The sequence below is a fragment of the Neofelis nebulosa genome, chromosome 5 (assembly GCF_028018385.1).
Source record: "Neofelis nebulosa isolate mNeoNeb1 chromosome 5, mNeoNeb1.pri, whole genome shotgun sequence".
NCBI lineage: Eukaryota > Metazoa > Chordata > Mammalia > Carnivora > Felidae > Neofelis > Neofelis nebulosa.
In genome coordinates, this window is record NC_080786.1 from 54,084,964 (window position 1) to 54,102,515 (window position 17,552).

At 42.8% G+C, this 17,552-nt stretch overlaps 1 protein-coding gene across 1 annotated transcript; it reads left to right on the top strand.

The window, feature by feature from the left end:
* Nucleotides 1-3,829: 3,829 nt before the first annotated feature.
* On the top strand, nt 3,830-11,655 carry IL12A (interleukin 12A). The gene is made up of 7 exons (XM_058730375.1): nt 3,830-4,207; nt 4,850-5,004; nt 8,343-8,456; nt 8,798-8,839; nt 8,915-8,956; nt 9,061-9,204; nt 10,955-11,655. Exons 1-7 carry the CDS (start codon nt 4,192-4,194, stop codon nt 11,108-11,110), a joined length of 669 nt encoding a protein of 222 aa, XP_058586358.1. The 5' UTR covers nt 3,830-4,191; the 3' UTR covers nt 11,111-11,655.
* The last annotated feature ends 5,897 nt before the right edge of the window (nt 11,656-17,552 follow it).

The following is a 17,552-nucleotide window of genomic DNA, read 5'->3' on the forward strand; positions in this document are numbered from 1 at the left end:
AATTTGTATTTTTCTGATCATAATATATCTGAGTATCTCATTATGCTGGTTAGCCTTAGGAGTTTCTTCTCTGTAAATCATCTGTTCATAAGCTTTGCCAATTTCCACTGGGTTTGCTGTCTTTTTCTTGTTAACTTGAAGGAATTCCTGATATACTCTCTTATTGGACATTGCAAAATATCTTCTCCCAATAAGTCAACTGTTAACCATCCACGGTTAACAGGAATTCATACTACAGAAATTCTTAATTTTTATGTAATCAAATTCATCAGTATTTTGCCTTATGGCTTGGGGCTTTGATGTTTTTAAGAAGGCCTTGCCGTTCTTGAGCGACAACGATAACCTCTTACGTTTTCATCTAGTACTATAATAATTTTATTTTTCATGTTTAGTCTTTAATCCACTTTCACGTGGATTTACCTGTGTATGCTGTTTTAGGTTGGAGTGCAGTTTTATATTTACCATATAGTGAACATTTTCTGCTAAACAATGTATGCTTTACTCACTGACCTGGGTGCCATCTAAATCTTACCCTAAATACTAATACATACAAATATTTGTGTCTCTAATTTATCTATTTTGTTTCAATGGTCTATTTGGTTGTTCTTTTGACAAACACGTATTTTATTACTAACGTTTTGACAATGTCTTTACATCTGGGGCTACTCCCATTCTTTATTACTCCTTTAAAAATTTAGCTTTGTAAAAAGCTTCATGGGTTTTTATTCTTATATATACATTTTAGAATAGGCTTATTATTAAGTTCATCGGAAAATTATTTGTAATTTGCATTGGGATTGCATTGAATATGTGAATTAATTAGACAAGACTCTTCATATATTACAATCTTCCACCCAAGGGTATGGAATGTGTTTCCATTTAAATTAAATAACTCTATGTTCTTGATTAGACTTCTAATTTTTTTCCTAAAGACTATTCTATACTTACACTAACTCATGTAATAATCAAAACAGCCCTGTAATCTTTTATTATCATCATTTTCCAAATGAGGAAACTGAGCCCAAAGAAATAAGTGATTGCTCAAGAACTCACAGCAAGTAAGTAACAGAGTCTACATTCAAAGAGTTTATAGTTCATACTCTTAACCACTGTACTCCCTCTCAGTTTACAGGCAGTTACTTTAGTTTGGCTGCTACTGTGAAAGATAACTTCTTTGTATTATTATTTATTTATTATCTGGTATATTGTTTTTATTATATGTTCTAATTTATTGTTGCAGATTTAGAGAAATGTAGTTGGTTTTTTTTTAATCCCAGTATAGTTAACATACAGTGTTATATTCATTTCAGGTGTACAATATAGGGATTCAACAATTCCATACATCACCCAGTGCTCTTTTGTTTTTAATTTTAATTCCAGAAATGTAGTTGATTTCTAAAAGTTTATATTTGCATCCAGTGAAGTTGCTGACTTCTCTAATTAGTTATAATGGTATATTGTTTCTGTTGCTTTTTTAAAATATCAACTGTCAATAATGACAATTTTGTCTTTTCCTTTCCAATTTTCAAGTCCCTCATTTCTTTTTCTTGCCTTATAACATTGGCCAAAGACTTCCAGTAAATGGTAGACTTTTTGTAGTAATGATCATGGGCAAAGACAGTGTCTTAAAAAAAAGCAATGTTATCCAGAAGAAAGTTTTCATTTTATCTTGGCTATAGTATATGCAGCACATCAGAGAACTGTTTCACAAAAGTATAGGTTAGAAATTGTGCCTAGAATAGGTCAAGAACCTATTCTAAGCAGACAGGCCCTGTGCTTATCTGTGCCACAGAAATCACTTTTCCATAGGAGACAGCCCTTCCAGGGGAGACATAGCTCAGTTGTAACAAACTTGACTTCATGCTGACTCTAAGTGAATTTAATTCCATCCTAAAGCCCTATAGCAACAACACAGCTCTGCACCTGTCACTTGCTTCATACAATCTGCTAGATGCAATTGTTTTTGACAACACATTGGTCTCCATCCCCATGGGGGAATTCACAGACAGCGACATTGGAAGGAGTCTTAGAGATCAACTATTGCTCTCATTTTACACACATCTAAAAGTCCCTATAGTGGGTGCCTCATCACCTTTGAGCAGATAGATGATCCACTTTGGGGGGACTGATGCTAACAACTGAGAGAGTTTGAATCAGACCAGGGGCTAACACAGCTTTCTCCTAATTGGCTTCAACACTCCATCTTCAGTAGAGGTTGTCAGATGTTTACGGCAACATCTCAAGACTTGCAGTGACCTCATCCATCCTGACTTCAATGGGGATCCAGAGGAGAGAAAGAGGAAGCACCTACTCTTCTTTCTTGTATCCCCAAAGGCTTTTCCCTATGCAAGATTGGTGCATCTGCACAAAAGTGGGCACTGGTAGCTCTGTTATGTAGTCCTGGGGCTTGAGTACAGTCAGACACATCAGAAGCTCTGAGTAGGTAACCAAACACAACCCCTCCCTTTTATACATACCCAGGGTGACTAATACTTGTGGTAGAAATGAGTGAACTGAAAAGCCCCACAGGAACCTCAAACCCAGTACATCCAAAATGGAACTTCTCACTGTCTCCTCCAAACGCACTCCCTTCTCACCGTAACCCCTGCCCAGGACCTAGAACAACCTCCATTCCACCGTCTTCAGCACCTTCCTGTCCATCACACCTGAGGAGTCACTCAGCACCCTGGGAATATCTCCTGACCACCCTCTCCTTCCCATTATGATTGAGGACTTGGCCACACCCTCCCAGCTACTCTAGGAGATTACCCCTGACTCCTGGGATCCACCCTTCATACTACTGCCGGAGGGAATCTTCACATCATGCCTTCACATGTAACCATGTCTCCTGCCTAAAGGCTTTCAAGGCTCCCCACCAGTCTCGGAGCAGATGCTCCTTAGCATGGCATCTACTACCCTCATAGCACAGGCTCTTTGCCCTCTCCAGCCTCACACTCTGACAGCAGGATCCCCAGATCCCCATCTCTGTACCCTCCTTGACTGTGCTTCTGATCCCTGTTCCCGCTACATAGAACCTGCATCCCCTTCCAGTGGGAACAGTCTAATGTCTTTAGGAGCATGTTGGGGGCCCCTGCTCTGGGAACCTTTGCTCCCTCCTCACACTCCTTGTCCTGTTGAGGTGCCCTCCCTCTGGGCTTCTTCCAAGACCCTGTGCATCCGCCCCACTAAACTGTAACGGTTCTTTCCTGGACACTGTAAGAGACTGGATTCTCTATGACAGTAGTTATTGCATAGCCAGTCTTGTTTCATCCCTTTCCACATTTACAATGGTACCCATGGGGTGCCTCGATGGCTCAGTCCTTAAGTGTCCGACTTCAGCTCAGGTCATGATTTTGCAGTGCATGAGTTTCAGCCCTGGTCGGGCCCTGTGCTGACCGTTCCCCGCCTGGAGCCTGAGTTGGAGTCTGTGTCGCCCTCTCTCTCTCTCTGCCCCTCCGCCACTCGCAATCTGTCTCTCGCCCTGTCTCAAAAATAAATAAACATTTTTAAAAATTTTAAGATAGTACCCATGAATAAAATACACTGAGTCAGATTTTAGTATAGGACCTGTTCAGCAGTGGGTGTCCCACGCCTAGCACAACGTCAACCTGGCACGCTGTGGACCATCTGAATGAATAAATGTGGAGTGATGAATGATGAATGAATGATTTGCTCAAGCCCTTTCAGGACTAGGTGGGATGTCACGATCAGGGAACATCCTGGGTATAGATGGAAACTGAGTGGCACCAACAGGCGCTCGGTCGGGAGGGGGCGCTGCAGGGCGGCGGGACGAGAGCTGGAGGGTTGGGGGCGGGGGCGTCCGAGACCCGCAAGTGATCGGGCTTGCCCGGGGACCCTGCGCCACGACTCTGCATGAATTTCGCTTTCGCTTTGGGCCAGCCGGAGGCGGCGGGGCCGTCCCCTGAACGCCTGCGGCCGGGCACCCGTGGAGTTAATCCGAAAGCGCCGCAAACCCCGCGGGCCGAACTCCGCGTGTCACCGAGAAGCTGATGTAGAGAGAGACAGAGAGAGAAAGCAAGCAAGAGACCAGAGTCCCGGGAAAGTCCTGCCGCGCCTCGGGACAATTATAAAAATGTGATCCCCTGGGTCGGCTTCCCACCATCGCCCTCACCTGCTGCGTCCACCGTCCGGATCCAGCTCCAGCCCAGTGTCCGCCAGTGCCCGCTCAGCATGTGCCCGCCGCGTGGTGAGTAACCAGCCCGACTGGAGACTCATCGCCGGGGTGGGGAGGGCGGCAGCCAGGGAAGAGGAGGCAGAAACTTGGGACCCGCTGTGGGGGAGACTGGCAGGCTGTCAGCAGCCTCGTGCAAAGGTGAAAAAAAAGCGTGACTGCGTGCTTACCATGCACTAAATAGGATATTGTCTCCTTATCTGCCCACTTCACAGATTTGAAACTGAGGCTCCATGCGCTGCGTTTCTCCCTCAGGGTCCCTCAGCTACAGTTAGAAAAGGGCAGATCCCAGCCAGCTTCAAAGTGAGGCTTTGTCACCCCACTGTTTCCAAACACTAGGCTAGGAGTCTGGGCCAGTCACTTCACTGCCTGGCCTCAGTTTCCCTACTAGTGAAATAGAGGCCTTTTCTGTGTGAGCTATGAGTCCAACACCTTTGTCCGAGCTCAACAGGGGTCCTTCACAGGGAGTTGGCTTCTAGCCCCAGAATAGAGCACTACTTTCCAAGAACTTGATTCCTCTCTCAGGTGATGAAGGAAGATTGGAGACGGGGGAGGGAGGTGGATGCTGGTAAGATGTGGATAGGTGGAGATGGGTGGAAGGTAGAGGCAGGCCAAACCAAGCTGACCAGCTCAGCCTGCTCCTCGCTTGGTTTCCAGGCCTCCTCCTTGTAACCATCCTGGTCCTGTTAAACCACCTGGACCACCTCAGTTTGGCCAGGAACCTCCCCACACCCACACCAAGCCCAGGAATGTTCCAGTGCCTCAACCACTCCCAAACCCTGCTGCGAGCCATCGGCAACACGCTTCATAAGGTGAGTTTTCCAGTGTTCTTGTTCCCACTTTGCAGCCTCTCTAGGGACGGGGGCTTCTCTGAACCTCTGGTCACCCGAAAGAACTGCAAAGAAATTGTGGACTTTAATCAGGAGCTGTCAAGAAGGGGAGAGGGAACTTTATAAAGGGCCCAACTATTAGCTAAAGAGTCTCAATGAAATTGTGTCTCCAGAGAAAGCAAGAGTGGTAATAAATTATAATGGCATTCATTTTGGCTGTGTCTACGCAGAGGAAAGTGGATATTTACAGTGTTCCCTGTAGCCTGCCAACAGAGATGGAATTGTGTCAAGCCCACACTGTTTCTCTGACACACTTATCAATCCAGGAAACCATTATTAGGTGCAGCCTCTGTGCTCTAGGGGCTACAAAGATGAATTAGGCTTGCCCCTCACACTGCTCGCCAGCTTCCAGTGTAGTGACCCAGTTTGTTGTCTGAGCAACATTTCAGGGGGCCTGTGACAGTGCACGTCCAGCCTTCAATTTTCTGGCTTTTTAAAAAAAAATTTTTTTTATGTTTATTTATTCTTGAGTGAGAGGGAGACAGAGTGTGAGTGAGGGAGGAGCAGAGAGAGAGAGGAAGACACAGAATCTGAAGCAGGCTTCAGGCTCGGAGCTGTCAGCCCAGAACCCAGAGCAGGGCTTGAACACGGGAACGGAGAGATCATGACCTGATCCAAAGTCGGACACTTAACCGACTGAGCCACCCAGGCGCCCCGCCTTCATTTTCGAAGGAGAAACTTATCTAATATTATTGACAGCTTCATTCATTTCTTAGGTTTCATATTTTAATGCAAAAAAAATTATTTTCCTTTCAAAAGTGCTTCAATACCTACAGCTTTTGCTGAAGCAACCCAAGACTGATGTTTTAAAAGCGGTCCTTTTGCCTTCCTGTTCTCTAGTAAATCTTGCCTGAATTTCTTGTTGTTTTATGAATGTCTTAAAATGAGGTCAATGCCACAAGGCCTTAAAGAATTCTTTTCCTCTTCTAATCTTTCACAATATGCTGCCAGTTGCTCCTCACAGTTCAGTCGATCTTAATTAAAAAGGCAACTCAGCAGATGAAAACGGCAGAGAAAAGTGCTTTAATTCCTGAAGAAAGTTTCACTGTGGATAAAATTTAGAAGCTGCAATTTCAGTAGATGCTTTACGTGAAAAAGCTAACTCTTCTACTCCCCAGGACAGCGCCAAAGGTCAAAAGATTGCAGAACTCAATCTGATATTTTTTAATATCATTCCTTTGTCCAATTTGATAGAACACACGAGCTGGCTACCGCAGAGGAAAGAGGTGGCAAGTGCATGCAATTCACAGCCCATGGATTTGTAGAGTTTGGCCTGTAGCTTTTGTATTTGGTTTTGATTTTGAGTTTGATGCCATTGAAAAAGTGGACCTTCCATATAAGAATCCAAATTTCCAGCTTCTCTTGAAAATCTCTGAAGAACTACAACAGAGGGCCTGTATTTCCAAATCTAATGCTTTACAGCCTGCTCGGGAGAGTGGCTGCCCACGTCCGTGTGAATACCTCCAGGAACAGTGTATAGTTGCCTGTTGCTGCTATAACAGATTACCACAGACTAAGTGGTAACACACATTAATTATCTTACGGCTCTGGAGTTCAGAAATCTGAAATGGGCTAAAATCCAGGTGTGAGCAGAGCTGTGTGTGTCCCTTTCTGGAGACTCCAGGAGAGAATCCATTCCATTCTCTTGCCTTTTCCAGCTTCTAAAGGCAGCCCACATTCCTTGGTGTATGGCTTCCTTCCATCTTCAAAACCAGTAATGGCCAGTTGAGTTGTCCTCGTGCTCCATTACTCTGACGTTGACTCTCCTGCTTCCTTCCATTTATAACAACGCAGCAATTCCATTGGACTCACCCAGATAATCCAAGATAACCTCCCTATTTAAGGTCAGCTGATTAGCAACCTTCGTTTCATCACCAACCTTAATTCCCCTTGACCGTGTAACATATTCTCAGGTTCCAGGGGTTGGGAAATGGATAGGGACCTGGGGGGATGGGGCAACATGTTCTGTATCTCAAGCCTTGATGATGGTTCATGCAGTTCCCTCTGCCTGAAATTCTCTCTCCTTTGCCTGTCAGTCTTCTGATCCACTTAATGCAGATGTCCCATCACTGGTGAAGCCTTCATACCCTTCTCAGCACTTCTCACCTGCTGACATGACTCCTAATCATTGGGGACTTTGCTGTCTCTGCAGCTGAACTTGGGATCCTAAGGGGGCATAACATAACACAGTCCTCTTCTTTGTCATGTTCCTTAGTACAGTAAGCACCCACTTATCCAAGGGGGATATGTTCCAAGACCCCCCCAGTGGATGTCTGAAACTGCAGACCATACCGAACCCTATACTATGTTTTTTCCTCTACACACATAACTATGATAAGAGATTAACAACAATAGCTAATAACAGAACAATTACAATGTATTATAATAAGTTACATGAATGTGTCTCTCTCTAAATCTCTTACTGTACTGTACTCACCCTTCTTATGATGAGGTGAGATGATAAAATGCCTATGTGATGAAATGAAGCGAAGTGAATGACGGGCACTGTGACACAGTGTTAGGCTACTATTAACCTTTTGACCGTGTATCGGAAGATCGTCTACTTCCGGACCATGGTTGCTGGCAGGCAGGTAACGGAAACCAAGGAAGCAAAGGCACCGATAAGAGGGAGGACTCTACTTGCATACGTGAGGCTTGATGAATGGAAAAAAGATGTCAATCTTCAATCAGATTTACTGACTTCTTAGATAAGTTTCATAGTTACATTCAACAGTGCTTTCCAACATGCTTGTAGGGTGACATCTGTGCGTTTGTGTGTGTGTATGTACCGCAAATTAAATCTCCACTTGTCTTTAGGGTTACATGTTCGTTATATCCCTCAAGTTGTGACCTCACCAGTTCCGCCTTTACAAGTTATACTTGAAAAGGATGTTCATAAAACACAGGTCCTTTGGCAAAAGGAAAAAACCAAAAACTGTTTTCACCAGAAGCAAGTGTCACAGCGTGGTGTGGATGCTGATTAGCACAGCCTGTTGAAATGATTTATAGTGTTTACATAATGGAAAAACACATCATCCAGAGAAACATGTCCTAAGCGAAGGGAGAGAGGAGGGAGGGAGGGAGAATGTAAATAACTGGTTTCCTTTTGTCTTAAGAAGATCCCAAATTTCCTGCAGGTCAAAGAGATGGATGACAAGGACAGCCAGCTCTCACCTTGCTGGTACCGTGGGGTGCCAGCCTCATAGGAATCCAGGTGCCTTATTAATATTATAAACCGGGTTACTCTTTGTTTTTTACAGGCCAGACAAACTCTAGAATTTTACTCCTGCACTTCCGAAGAGATTGATCATGAAGATATCACAAAAGATAAAACCAGCACAGTGGAGGCCTGCTTACCACTGGAATTAACCATGGTATTGTTGATTTTCTTCTCAAAGTATGTAATACAGTGAAGAGCTGTGCATCAAACCTCATCTTCTTCTAAAAATGTGCATGTTTCGGGTCTCCATCATCGTGAGACTTTAACAGGTCCCACTTCAGAAGTTGGACTTGAAAAATATATATATAAAACAAATACGTTTTCTACAACAATGTGAATATATTTAACACTATTGAACTGTACACTTAAGAATAGTTAAGGTGGCAATTTTATGTTCTATGTTTTTTACCACAATAAAAAGATATGTTTGAGAAGAAAAGTAAGGAAAATGTATATTGAGAATTAATATCTTTGATATGTTTTTTTTTCCTCTAGAATGAGAGTTGCCTGGCTTCCAGAGAGATCTCTCTGATAACTGTAAGTCAGAAAATCATAGGTTTTAGCTCATATGATGAATTCATATCATTGATGTCTCATTATCTTTTCTTCTAGAATGGGAGTTGCCTGGCCTCCAAAAAGACCTCTTTTATGACGGTAAGATACAAAAACTCTTTCCTTCCTCAAATGCAATGGTGGCGGGGAGGGAGACATTTTTAGCTCATCTCAATGGTTCCTTCCCATTTTGTCATATCACTTAGACCCTGTGCCTTAGCAGTATCTATGAGGACTTGAAGATGTACCAGGTGGAGTTCAAGGCCATGAATGCAAAGCTGTTAATGGATCCTAAAAGGCAGATCTTTCTGGATCAAAACATGCTGACAGCTATTGATGAGCTGTTACAGGTAAGACCTTCATACTACCAGTAAGAGCACCTTCTTCATGCTGAGACAGCTAGTCACGGTCCCTGATGAAGTGTAAAATCTCCCCTTCTTGGATTGGGAGTGGCCTGAAATTGCCCTTCCATATACCATGCAGAGCCTCTTGACAAAGGCCAGTGGTGAGCAGGTCACCGTAAGAAAAGCAAACTCCCACTTGTTGATGATATGGTATATACCAGGCTCTTTGCAGATGTTTTCATATATTTTCTTATGTTGTCTCCACAACCACCACAGGGGGTATGTACAAAGGAGGAAACCAAAGCTTAGAGTTAGCCGCTTGTCCACATGGCTTATAAGTGGTAGAGCCAGGATTTAAACCCCCATCAAAGGGATTCCACTACACTTATCCTGTCACTCAAAAGGCTCCATGATGAGGGCACCTGGGTGACTTAGTCAATTGAGCGTTCCAACTTCAGCTCAGGTCATGATCTCATGGTTCTTGGGTTCGAGCCCCATATTGGGCTCTGTGTTGACAGCTCAGAGCCTGGAGCCTGCTTTGAATTCTGTGTCTCCCTCTCTCTCTGCCCCTTTCCTGCTCACACTCTGTCTCTCCCTCTCTCTCAAGAAATAAACATTAAAAAAAAATTTTTTTTTTAAAGTTCCATGATGTGCATTGAGAGGCCAACATGCGTAACTGCATAATTGTCAGAGAAAACAACTGAGGCTGATGCCTGGGTGTGACCCATTTTGAACTAAAATGTGCATTAAATAAAAAGAATGACCTATCCCCTAATATCCACAATGTTACTCAGAGACAAGAGCTTGCTTTGTAATTTCTGAATCATCATAGCATGTGATGCTAATACAAAACATAGAAATATTCACCTAAGCAAAAGCCGTGTGACTATCTTGGTGACCAGGGCATAGGATAAAAAGAAGTATGATGTCAGAAATCATTGTCTGAAAAAGAATTTATTCTCCTTTCTTTCCTTCTTTGTGCCAAATTACTGTTGGAAAGGCAGTGAACTTCACGCAGGTATCAAAGAACGTTACCATCTAGAGAGTTGTAGATGATATTTCATTTTCAGGTCTCAGAGTCAGGTGATTTGGGCACTGGAATCCATTCTCCTGGGAATCAGCCAGCCATGCACAAACCATTCACAACTTGGGGGCTCAGTATTTTTCCTTGTAAAATGGGATGAATTTACCCACCCCGCCTTTCTCTTAGGCTTTTTGCAGGGAATAAGTGAAAGCATTGATCATTGTGCCAATATAAGATCTTGCATTGTGTTAGCAAATTAACAGGCTAAAACTGAGAGATCCATTGCCAGGTTTATTTATCTGTCACAAATGAGTGCACCAAACAAGTCTGTTACTCATGGAGTTTTCCGATCAATAGCAATCCGTCACCTCTCTGTTCTAAAAAGGACTTAGCTTCTTAGTAGAACATATAAAAATTAATTAGATATTGCAGCAGATGTCATCTTAACAGAATTGTTCCCTTCTAAAATGTAACTCCCACTGATGATTTTCTAAATAGCTTTAAGGGTCTTTTCAGAGCTCACTGAAGATCCATGTGCTTGGATAATGAGTATTTCTTCTCTCAGGTTCTGCCTGGCCATCTGGATGGGAGTAGATTTGGGTCGGGTTTAGGAGATGTAATGAGTGAGTGGGTTGCAGGCTCTGAGACATGTATTGGCTTCACCCATTTTTACGGATGAACGTTTTAATTTTGGGATACTGTATATGTCATCCTTAATATTTATTCTCCTAGGCCCTGAATGTCAACAGTGTGACTGTGCCACAGAACTCCTCCCTGGAAGAACCGGATTTTTATAAAACTAAAATCAAGCTCTGCATACTTCTTCATGCTTTCAGAATTCGTGCAGTGACCATCAATAGAATGATGAACTATCTGAATTCTTCCTAAAAAGCTGAAGTCTCTCCCAACCTTAAAGCCACTTTTACAGAAATGTGAACCAAAAAAGAAAAAAAAAACCAAAAAAACATATATATATATATATATATATATATATATATATATTTCACAGGATGTGGGTTAAGAACCAGGGAGTGGGTGGCTTGACCTGGTCCTCCTTAAGCTAGTACAATAATTCTCATACTTGTTTACATTAGTTGCCACCCAAAATTTGAAAGATATGACTGTTATGTCCACGTGATGCCTTTGACCAAGTCTATTTCACATTTACTAGGGAGGGATAAGTTGTTTTTAAGTTTTCATGAGCAAATTGCTAAAGAGGGAAAATGTCCTTCCTTGAACATGTTTTTCTTTTCCCTTTAATAGAAAAGCAAGAATTTATAAGCTATTTCTGTACCTAAGTGTTTGTAGACACAAACACCCAAGCATAATTTATTTTAAAATACTTATTTATATAATTTTGTGTTCATGAAAGCATGTGAGCTAACTTATATTTATTTATGTTATATTTATTAAAATATTTATTATCCAATGGATTTGAGAAATACCTTACATTCTAAAAATAAAATGATTGAATAAAGTAATTCTCATATTTTTCTAATGTAATTGGAATATTTTAAGTGTTAAAATACATGTTGTGGGAAAACTGAAAACTCCAATGAAATGTGAACAACATTCCCTTAGAAAGAATGCCACAATATTCTTACCCATGTCCTAGTTTATCTAATCTCTTATTTTATTTTATTTTTCCTAAGTTTATTTATTTATTTCGAGAGAGAGAGAGAGGGACAGAGAATCCCAAGCAGGCTCTGCACTAACAGCGGGTCTCGATCCCATGAACTGTGAGATCATGACCTGAGCCAAAACCAAGAGTCAGCCACTTAACTGACTAAGCCACCCAGGCACCTCTTCCCCAATTTCTTAAAGGGAGACTCATTAGACTAGATATGCTCTAATACTAAGGCCATCGAATGAGTTATGGTTTTTGAGAGTATATTTTGTTCAGCATCTACATCTGAAAGTAAAATACATAAAAATGTTTCTTCCCTGTTAACCATAACATGCTGTGCATTAGACAAATACATAATAATATCCTCCAACTGGGAAAAACATCATTAAGAGTCCTTCTAGTTAAATTATTCTAAATTTTGTGACACTTTGGGCCCTCAGGAGAAGCTGTTTCTAAATTACAATGAGAAAAACTCTCCATTTGCTTTAAATTATATAGAACTTCTGCCTGAACCACATGGATAATTGCCTCTCTTTGGCTTAAGAGATGTGCTCTTAATGATCCAAATATTAAATTCCATCTTTTTAATTCTCTAAACCATGTGAATTTTAAAAGATTCACCTGGCAGAATACCATGTAATTTTAGTACTCTGATAATCGTCTTCCTCCTTAACACAAAAAGGCCATAGGAAAGGAAAGATTTGGTGTGCCCTGCCCCCTTCCTCCTGTGACTCCTGTTCATCACATCCTAGCTGGGATCCCTGTGGACCAAGAGGGGATGTGTATTGGCCACCCCAGGTCCTCATTTGTGTGGCAAACTGACTCATTTGTTCAGACTCTCACCCCCCTTGATATACAATTAAGTAGAAACCATCAGAAACTAGATCCCAATACATCTCCTCTTTTCTTTAGGGATTCCTCCACAAATTTGAATGACCTTCAAGGGATTCACAAACAGGAATTTCTTGCCTTTAAGTGTTGGGTTTGGGGTTTCAGCAGCTTTGATTACGGTTAGAAGAGCTCGAGGGCTTGATGGGGCTGGAGCCATAGACTTGCTGCCATCCCTCACTTGGAATGGCGACTTGTCTGTTGTCTGGCCGGTTGTCTGTGCCCAGAAACAAGGAGAGGCAAGCAGATCGTCCATCTGTGGACAGGATGAGTACAGAGGAATACAGGTGTTACTTTGGTTCTTTTTTAAAATTTTATTTATTTTAGAGAGAGAGCGTGAATGGAGGAGAGGGGCAGAGGGAGAGGGGAAGAAGGAAAAAAAAATCTTAAGCCGTCTCCTAATGGAGCCCAACTCGGGGCTGTATCCCACGACCGTGGGATCATGACCTGAGCTGAAATCAAAAGTCAGACGCCCAACCAACTGAGCCCTACTTTGGTTCTAGAAATTACCATGACATATGCTTCAAGGGGCGCCTGGGTGGCGCAGTCGGTTAAGCGTCCGACTTCAGCCAGGTCACGATCTCGCGGTCCGTGAGTTCGAGCCCCGCGTCAGGCTCTGGGCTGATGGCTCGGAGCCTGGAGCCTGTTTCCGATTCTGTGTCTCCCTCTCTCTCTGCCCCTCCCCCGTTCATGCTCTGTCTCTCTCTGTCCCAAAAATAAATAAAAAACGCTGAAAAAAAAATTAAAAAAAAAAAAAAAAAAAAAAAAAAAAAAACATGACTGGCCCTTGGGGCACCTGGGTAGCTCGGTCAGTTGAGCATCTGACTTCGGCTCAGGTCATGATCTCACATTTTGTGATTTGAGCCCCGTGTTGGGCTCTGTGCTGACAGCTTATAGCCTGAAGCCTGCTTCAAACTCTGTGTCTCCCTCCCTCTCTCTGTTCCTCCCCGACTTGTGCTCTTTCTCTCTCAAAAATAAATAAACAAACATTAAAAAAACAAAACAAGGGCGCCTGGGTGGCGCAGTCGGTTAAGCGTCCGACTTCAGCCAGGTCACGATCTCGCGGTCCGTGAGTTCGAGCCCCGCGTCAGGCTCTGGGCTGATGGCTCGGAGCCTGGAGCCTGTTTCTGATTCTGTGTCTCCCTCTCTCTCTGCCCCTCCCCCGTTCATGCTCTGTCTCTCTCTGTCCCAAAAATAAATAAAAAATGTTGACAAAAAAACAAAACAAAACAAAACAAAACAAAACAAGACTGACCCAAGAAACCCCTTTACAACGAATTCCTTTATTACATGGTTCGTTTTCCTCTTTTCTTTTAAGCCTGGGCCTACAATTTACAAGTTGTATAACATGACCAAGTTGTTTTAACCTCTCCTGTTTCCTCTTCTATGAAGTGAAGGTGTTGGTAGGACCTACCTCAGAGGATCAAAGTGAAGGTTAAATGGAACAGCTCATGCAAAGCACTGGCACTGCACCTGACCATAAATATGAGTCATTTTTGAAAATTCTTAGTCTTTGGGCTTGGTGACGGGGCCAAATCGATTAAACTCTCTTTTGCTACTGTTTTCTTATCTGTGAAAGTCAGAAAACCGTAGCCCCTATTTTAGTGCTGTTGTGAGGATTAAATGGCACAGGACAGTGCTGGCGTCTAGTCAATGCTCACTGTTAATTTTTTCAAAGTGTGAAGGTTGTTTAAAGATTTCAGCGATGCCCTGTCCCCGCGCAGCATTATCACAGGCGTGTGCCAGGTGTCTGGGGCAAGTCCCTGCCTTCACACAACAAAGGATGGGGAGCAAAGTAACTTAATAAGACCGAGGTTCCTCTCTCAAAAATAAATAAACATTAAAAATTTTTTTAAAAAGGGGCGACTGGGTGGCTCAGTCAGTTAAGCATCCAACTTCAGCTCAGGTCATGATCTCACAGTTCATGGGTTCGAGCCCTGTTTCGGGCTCTGTGCTGACAGCTCAGAGCCTGGAGCCTGCTTCGGATTCTGTGTCTCCCTCTCTCTGTGCCCCTCCCTCCCCTCAAAAATAAATATTAAAAAAAAAAGAAAAAAAGTTTTTCTCGGCTTAAGACCGAGGTTCCCCCACTAAAAATATTTCCCAGTCCTAGTCTGTTAGAGATTCATTTGATTAACAAATTATTTTTAAAAGAAAAAAAAAAGTGAAAGTGTTTCTCACACCTGAGAATGACTTAATCGGAGAATGAACACAAAAAACAGCTGACAGCTGTCCCACTGAGGGCCCAGAGCTTTAGGAAAAGGGAACAGTTCTGGGGAGCAGTCTGGCCAGACGTCCAAGGGTTGTCTTGGACAGCTCAAGTGATGCAAAAGGACCTTAGATACCTTAATGAGGAAAGAAAACATAGGGACAGAAAGGGAAGAAAGAACAGCTTTGTCTGGGGCCCAGCACTGACAGAAACGGTGAGTCCTCTGCCGTAACACCCTGAACAAACCATTCAGGTGCTGTCCTTGTTTGAAGACTAAACATACGGTTCTAGCTAGCATAATGTGGCTTCCTAGTTTAAGACAAAATACGTTACAATATCGCCACAGACTGAATGTTTGTGTCCCCTTAAAAATCCTATGTTGAAGCCCTGCTCTCCAGTGCGATGATATTTAGAGATGAGACACTAGGAGGTGAATTAGGTCAGGAGCATGGAGCCCTGATGATGGGATTAGTGCCTTTGTAAGAAGAGACTGGAAGAGGGGCGCCTAGGTGGCTCAGTTGGTTAAGCATCTGACTCTTGCTTTTGGCAGAGGTAATGGTCTCGTAGTTAGTGGGATCAAGCCTCATGTGAGGCTCTGTGCTGACAGCAGGGAGCTTTCTTGGGAGTCTCTCCCTCTCCCCGCCCCTTTCCCCACTTGCATGCACATGTGCTCTCTCTCTCTCCCTCTCTCAAAATCAATCAATAAAAAAAATAATAAAAAATTTTAATTAAAGAAAAAAGAGACTGGGAGAGACCCTCTGACCCCCACATGAGGACACAGTGACGCGTGGCTGTGTACAAAGCAGGATGAGAGCCCTCACCAGATACCAAATCTGCCAGCATCCTGATCTCAAACTTCCCAGCCTCCAGAACTGTGAGAAATGAATGTCTGCTGTTGAAGCCACCCAGTCTGTGGTATTTTGGTGTAACAGTCTGAGCTGACCGAGAAATCTATTTTATTTTATTTATTTAAAAAAATTTTTTTTTTTTTTTTTTTTTTTATTTTTGGGACAGAGAGAGACAGAGCATGAACGGGGGAGGGGCAGAGAGAGAGGGAGACACAGAATCGGAAGCAGGCTCCAGGCTCTGAGCCCTCAGCCCAGAGCCCGACGCGGGGCTCGAACTCACGGACCGCGAGATCGTGACCTGAGCTGAAGTCGGACGCTTAACCAACTGAGCCACCCAGGCGCCCCGAGAAATCTATTTTAAATAAAAAAAAAACCCAACCACATTTTCAAAAATTGATTTGTATCATTTTTTTGGTTGAAATGTATTTGGTGAGAACAAGTCAAAAACTTTAGTTGTATTTATGTTATCTTTCAATATGGTATTAAAAATACAAATGTGGAGAAGCATATGGTTGGTTCAGTCAGTAGAGCATGCAACTCTTGATCTCAGGGTCATAAGTTCAAGCCCCATTTTGGGCACAGAGCTTACTTAAATATATGAATATGAATTAGGACATCAGTATAACATCAGAGCCAATATATTCATGTAACCTTTTTAAGAAGCAATATTAATGCTTTCTGGGTGCTAACTAAATGCCAGGTGTGTTTCTAAGTGTTTACCACAAAATGTATAAAATTCCCCCAATAATCCTACAAGGAGAAACTACTATCTGCCCCCCAACCCTTTTTTTTTTTAAAGTTTATTTATTTATTTTGAGAGAGGGAGTGCAAGCGGGGAAGGGGCAGAGAGAGAGAGAGAGAGAGAGGAAAAGAGAGAGAATCCCTAGCAGGCTTCGTGCTGCCTGCACAGACCCCAACTCAAGGCTCGAACTCACAAACCATGAGATCATGACCCAAGCTGAAGTCAGACACTTAACTGACTGAGACACCCAGGCATCCCTACCTTCCCCTTTTTATCTTTTTTATTTTTAAAATTTTTTTAACGTTTATTTATTTTTGAGACAGAGAGAGACAGAGCATGAACGGGGGAGGGTCAGAGAGAGAGGGAGACACAGAATCTGAAACAGGCTGTGAGCTGTCAGCACAGAGCCCGATGCGGGGCTTGAACTCACGGACTGCGATATCATGACCTGAGCCAAAGTCGGACACTTAACCGACTGGGCCATCCAGGCACCCCCTACCTTCCCCTTTTTATAGACGAGGAAACTAAGGTAAGAAACCATATAATCCCGCATGATGAGTAAGTGGCAGGCATTGTGATTTAACTCCAGGAGGCCTGGTTCCAGCCTGTGCAACCATTGTACCCTTTGCCTTTGGTTATATTAAGGGCCTAGTGAGTCAAGGGACATCGTTGTCATAACCATACAAACATCACCAGGGTTATTTATAGATCTTCGCTTCCACTCACTATACCATGCGAACCTCAAGTATGGAAAATGTCATGTTACTCATGTCTATGTGTTCTCAGGCCCAGGCACTTAAAAGTGGTAGAAAGCGAGAGAATGGCCAATCTTCATGGGCTCCCATATGTTTCTCATTTCTTTTTCTAATCTAGGAATAAAGAGAAAGTCTTCTGTCTTTAAAAATCATAGCATTCCCAATTACCAAAAAAATTTTTTTCTCTTTTAATTATAAAATGCATATGTTTGCTTGGTTCAAAACAATTGTACATGCTTAGACTGAGGAAAAATCCAAAATTCG